This window comes from Nanorana parkeri, unplaced genomic scaffold, assembly GCF_000935625.1.
Source record: "Nanorana parkeri isolate BGI_ZX_2015 unplaced genomic scaffold, ASM93562v1 scaffold188, whole genome shotgun sequence".
Lineage (NCBI taxonomy): Eukaryota > Metazoa > Chordata > Amphibia > Anura > Dicroglossidae > Nanorana > Nanorana parkeri.
In genome coordinates, this window is record NW_017306456.1 from 1,115,125 (window position 1) to 1,121,124 (window position 6,000).

The window sequence follows — 6,000 nt, forward strand, 5'->3', positions numbered from 1 at the left end:
TGGTTTGTATGGGCCCTTTAACAGGCAGGTGCACAGGTGAGAGTTAATTAGGAACATTTGGGCTGAATCCAGAGGCTCTCCATAGACAGGTGATCTCTGATCAGGTGATCCTCGTTACCCGCATGGGGGGAGGATAGGCAGGTATATAAAGTGTATATGGGTAGCTGGTTATGAGTGTTGTCAGTGCTTGTGATTTGGTCAAGAGTTAAGGAAACGGTTCTATCATGGCTCCAAAGAAGGCTGCCCCAGTGACCAAGGAAGAGGCTCCTGGTAAGATTTCATGTTTGTATTGGGAATTATAGTTTGTGATGAATAGTGTTTTGATAACACCATGTATGTGGGCCCATTGACACCATGTACTGTATGTGGGCCCATTTACACCACAACATGTGCATTACAACATTGTTAACATGCATTGCAATGCTTTATTTATTTACATTTTAGGTGTGCCTGGCAATGCAATGCGTAACAGAATACACTGTGTGCAAAAAATTTGCCGTGTCCTGCTTGTTTTCTCAGCACTTTTTACTTGTTCCTGCGTTGGGCAAGACAGCCCAGTGCTGCTGGTTTGTATGGGCCCTTTAACAGGCAGGTGCACAGGTGAGAGTTAATTAGGAACATTTGGGCTGAATCCAGAGGCTCTCCATAGACAGGTGATCTCTGATCAGGTGATCCTCGTTACCCGCATGGGGGGAGGATAGGCAGGTATATAAAGTGTATATGGGTAGCTGGTTATGAGTGTTGTCAGTGCTTGTGATTTGGTCAAGAGTTAAGGAAACGGTTCTATCATGGCTCCAAAGAAGGCTGCCCCAGTGACCAAGGAAGAGGCTCCTGGTAAGATTTCATGTTTGTATTGGGAATTATAGTTTGTGATGAATAGTGTTTTGATTTTCCCCTTCCAACACATGGCTTCTATACTTTCAGTGTTCCAGACAAGATACATTTTGTATTCATCCACGTATGTACATGAGTGCAGCCATGTTTTGGCTTCCTATGCGTACTGGCTGTGGTTTGTGCACTGTAGTCTTGCAAAGAGGTCATGGCTCTCCTCTGTCTTGGCCAAAGCTACCGGTCATGGCTGACTGCAAACCATGTACTCCTGCCATTTCCTCTGCTCTCCTGAGCAGGCATATTGAGTTTGTATCCCTGGTAGAAGAGGTCTTACTCTGCTAGATTAAATTGAACCTGTAAGTAACCTAGAGTGTAGCAAACTGCTATTGCTGCTCATGCTTGAGACTCAACCTTGCTTTGATAGTTCTTGAAGGGGGACCTAGCATCAGCTTTTTGACCAGTAATATGTACTGCCTCCCGGGTATGTTACCTTTTTACTAGAGAGCACCGTATTCCCCTTTTACAGTGCCTTATCGGCTCTTCTCAAGGATGGTGCCATCTTTGTTCTGGTGTCATCCAGGGTTGCCTTCTTCCAGGACTAGGCTATTGGCTCAGGCTGTAAAGCAGAGAGTGGGAAAAGCAGGGTCATCCATAAGGCAACCTAGGCAGAAGACTGGGGAGCCAAACTACAACACTAATGCTCCTGCAGTGACCCATAGTGGGAGCCTTTGTAGTCACAGCCATAAGACCATATGCACAACTGTGCAGTGATTGGCGGTGCTGGCTAAGGGAGGCTGAATGTAAATAGTTGGTGTCTGATGGGGGTAGGTCAGTAGAGATGATGCAAATGGGAAGACTACTCTGTGCCTATTGCAGTCCTTATTGTTTATGGGGAAGGGGAGATTGGCAAAGCTGCTACCTTGGATAGGACACCATTCTGCTTGAAATCTGTCCACTACTTCAAATGTGTTGAAGCTTTTTGGTGGAGATTTGGTATTGTAAAATGGGAATTGGTGGGTTTGGAACCTAAAGTCTTCATGTAGCTAGGGAAGCTGTAGCTAGACTAGAATGTATAGCTTTGCTTAAAGTCTAGATTAAAAAATAGTTGTTGCCAACACCCATCTGTGTTCTATGTTTGTTTACTCCACAATTCTACCGGACTAAAACCCCATAATGCTAAGTAGATTGTGTTTTCATGTCTGTCCAACTATTCCATCATATCTTGGCAGCTACTGCTGAAACTGAAACTGAAACCAAGGCCAAGAAACCCCCAAAGCCAACCAAGCTGAAGACCCTGGTTCACCCTTCTACACTAGCCATGGTGGTGGAAGTCCTGAAGAAAAACTCTGAGAAGAAGGGGACATCTGTGCCGGCCATACGTGCCAGGATTCTGGCTGCCCATCCTACTGTGGACCCTGTGAGGCTGAAGTTTCTGCTGAGGGCTGCTCTGTACAAGGGCATTGAGAAGGGTATCCTAGTCCGACCACTAAACTCCAGCGCTACTGGAGCCACCGGGCGCTTCAAGGTGCGTAATGCAAAATGGAAAGCGACTAGGTATTTCCTCTTATCAGCTTGTTCACACCAGCCCACATGCATTATAGCCCTCGTATTTGTTGTGCTTCCTTTTGGCCCTTAAAGAGCTAAGAATATTTTGGTCTGAATCCAGCTGGTGGGTGGGAAGAGTAGAAATGTACTGTCTTGTTGCCACACCAGGCTTCATCAGCGGGTGGTGCTGTTTGAAAATTAGAACAAATACTTCTACTCTTAGGGCACGTTCACACCATTTTCTGGTCTGGAAAATGGTGTGAACCTGCACGCAGTTCCAGTGCATTCCAGACAAAATGAGATGTGCAGTATTTTGCGCTGGTGTGAACAGAGGCCAGAAATGGCATAGGGATGTATTTTGCGTCGGGAAACAATCTGGTCTGGTTTGGAGGTGGTGTGAATGGGCCCTTAAACTTGGGAGCAATTTCCCTGGAAGTCTAGCTGGTATAATTGGTTACTTTTTATACCTCCAGCTGGCAAAACCACTTCTAAAAACCAAGGCAGTGAGCAACATGTCGGAGAATGTGGACCCCAATGGCCTACCAAAGGAGAAACCCAAGAAAAAGGTTCTGAAGGTGGCAAAGCCTAAAGAGGCAAAGCCTAAAGAGCCAAAAGGTAAGTGACTGGAATTCAGAACTTGGTGTATGCAAAAACATCTTGGATCAGAAATCCAGTTGAATACCTAGGCTAAAGAATCCCTGATATTTAATGGCGGCACTATGTACAGGGCTCGGGTTTATAATTTTGTACCTAGGCCAGCTTCCTTTTTACGCTACTCCTACACCTTTCACAATTCAGGGGTACATGTACTGAGCACCATGGTCTTCTGTAGCTAACCTAGCAAACATCTGCCACATGTACTGGTCTGCAGAGGATAGTATAGAATAGAAAGTGCATTGTACAGAATTCAGTGGTCTAGGATGTCCTGGTACTTTTTTTTTTTTTTTTTTTTTTTTTTTTTTTTTTTTTGCATGCTTCCTGTGGGGCTGGCCATGCCTGCGCCAGGGAGGAGATGTAGAACCAGACAGGCCTAGCCAAGGTGGGCTTCTGCCAGGTCCCCACAAGCATGGAACCTCAGACAGCCGCTGAGGTTCAAAAATGTAAAGAACCGGTATCAGCCTTAAGAATTTCATTCTAAAATTGGTGTGTATGGTGGTGCTAATCAAAACCAATGAGGGCCGGAAAGCGAGAAAAGGCTGTGGGACCTGCTCTCACAGTTCTGAAGTTTAAAATTGGTACCACTTGTGTGCTGGACAGGCTGAAGGCAGTATTATGCATGGGCTACACAGGTGGCAGGGCAGACTGGTTGTGCCTTCACTGATATCGCAGGCTGGACAGAAGGAAGTGGGACTGTTTGTAGGAGCTGCTGTCCAGGCAACCAGAGGACTGATAATGCCGTGTATCTGGTGAGGCGTTTCCTACCTATGACACCAGCCTAATCCTGCCATCACCAGGAACATGTGGCTCAGCTATTTAATGCCTGACTTCACTTCACTTTTCTTTAACAGATGAGAAACCAGAGAAATCAGAAACTGCCTCAAAGAAGGAAAAGTCTTCAGAGGTGAGTGACTGGTTCCTGAGCCTCCAGTTAACATGACTTTGTAGCATGCATTGGCAATGCCAGCTGACCACTGAGGTCCTGGATAGCGGAGCTATTCTGCGACTTGCAGGAGACCAGCAGTGAGTAGAGACTGCCATTGTTGACCTAAATACTCTTATCACTGGTGTCTTTCTTGGGTCAGTGATGCAAGCATTAGAGGACAAAGCTGCCATCTATTTTTCTCCATGGCTTAACTTTGGCACAAACAACCACTTCTCCTTGGCATACTTGTCTCATTTTAAAGTAGACTACCATAGCGGTTTGTCTTGTGACTAATGAAAGGGGACAAAAGTGCTGCATGTAAATCGCACACTTTCTACTGTCTTACTGAATGTCTACCTGGTAACATGCCGGTAATATCTGCACCGAAGGTCTTGGTATACACTGATTGCCTCTGGAGCCTGACTTGACTTTTTATTTTTAGAAGCCCAAGGCGTCTAAACCCAAGAAGGAGCCAGAGGAGAAGCCAAAGGTCTCTGCAGCACCCAAAAAACCCAAAGCAAAAACTGCAGTAGATGGGGAGACTAAAACCAAGAAAGAGCCAGCTAAGAAAGAGAAGGCTGAGACCACTAAGAAAGCTGAGACCACTAAGAAAGGAGAGAAAGCCGAGACCACGAAGAAAGGAGAGAAGGCAGAGACCAGTAAGAAAGAGAGAGCGCAGACCTCTAAGAAAGGAGAGAAAGCGGATACAGCTGAGAAAGAGACCACAAAAGTTAAGGACTCTGAAGGAAATGCCACCGCCAAATCCAGCAAGAAAGGGAAAAAGTGACGATGTGGCAACAGATTTCTTTTAATATTTTGTAAATGGTTTTAACTTATTTGAATAAAGTGTAACAGAAAATTGGCTGTTTGGCAACATCTTGGGTTCACTTATTCCACTCGTTTGTGTGGGTATAACTGATGGTAATTGGTAAGGGGGGGAGGCAGCAGGGCCCTGTAGACTTTCTGATGCCTCTATTGCCTACATAGCTGGTAGGGTCTGACCATGCCAACCCTCCACTGTGTAGGCAACGTTAGCGGAGCTATGAATTGCTCGATGGGGACTTATTGATGATCTCTACCTGCAGCTCTAGAATATTCCCATTTCCCAAACCTCTCACCCATTTCTAGAGTGGCCCTTCATGGGCAATCTGAGCATCGAACCTTGGATCATCTCATAGCACCCTGGGGGGGGTTTCCTCAATTCATCTCAAACCAGGAATGTGTATTGGGAGACTAGTCAATGTTTTGGATGAGCTTCCAGAAAACTGGTTCTATTTTCAAATCGAATGCCCAAGTCAATGAACAAGCAACCATTTTGGCAGAGCGATGCAACAGCAATGTTAGTGCTGTTGCAGGTCATCAATCCACCATTCTATGGGTCCACGTTATGAGCGTTCTTAAAAAAAACCTGCCCACCATGACTTTTTACCAGTTACCTAATGTACACATGGGTGTAGTTGCTGTGCAGTCAGCCTCCTACATGCATGTGTGTGTAGAGCACGGGATGGCTGAACCAGATTTCCCTTCATGTCCTGCACTACTCCCAACAGTAGGAGACAATCCTTCCAAAGAAATCTCTCATATGGGTGTTTCCATTTGAAAGATTTTCCTTCACAATCTGTTCAAACATCAGTGGTAGAACTTTTGGGTTTGCATTCAGGCTCTGGATACAATATATAAATGTAAGATCCATTACTTCTCATAGCAGCTACCTTCTGCCAGGAAAGCTATTTTATGTACAGGTATACAGAGTATTACTATATGTACAGAATTAACAATATTGCGGGCCTTTTGTACATCAGTAGCATCATGAAACAAACCAACAGTTTAAATATCTTTTATTACAAATGAACAACCTCACAATAGAACAGTAACCCATTAGAACAAGATTTCATTTATATACATCTACATACAGTGTGCATCTTCCACTTGTAGGGAGTGGGTCCCCCACCGTCAGAGGCTTGCCTCTGAAGATCATACTCGGCTCCCCCTTCCCTCCCAGTCATTTCACAGGTCCGTGCTCTCTGGCTGGGAGCAGCAAG

At 45.3% G+C, this 6,000-nt stretch overlaps 1 protein-coding gene across 1 annotated transcript; it reads left to right on the forward strand.

Moving 5' to 3' along the window:
- Window positions 1–788: 788 nt before the first annotated feature.
- LOC108786028 (protein B4) lies at window positions 789–4,745 on the forward strand. Its single transcript, XM_018555236.1, has 6 exons — window positions 789–834; window positions 2,061–2,356; window positions 2,850–2,991; window positions 3,897–3,937; window positions 4,401–4,541; window positions 4,671–4,745. Exons 1-6 carry the CDS (start codon window positions 789–791, stop codon window positions 4,743–4,745), a joined length of 741 nt encoding a protein of 246 aa, XP_018410738.1.
- Window positions 4,746–6,000: the final 1,255 nt, after the last annotated feature.

What these genes read in the sequence shown, in the direction of transcription:
- LOC108786028 (XM_018555236.1), top strand. Translation starts at nt 789, where the DNA reads ATGGCTCCAAAGAAGGCTGCCCCAGTGACCAAGGAAGAGGCTCCTG. An exon ending in AAAGCCTAAAGAGCCAAAAG is followed by an intron (nt 2,992 to 3,896) that starts GTAAGTGACTGG and finishes ATGAGAAACCAG; the next exon opens with AGAAATCAGAAACTGCCTCA. An exon ending in AGAAGGAAAAGTCTTCAGAG is followed by an intron (nt 3,938 to 4,400) that starts GTGAGTGACTGG and finishes TTTTATTTTTAG; the next exon opens with AAGCCCAAGGCGTCTAAACC.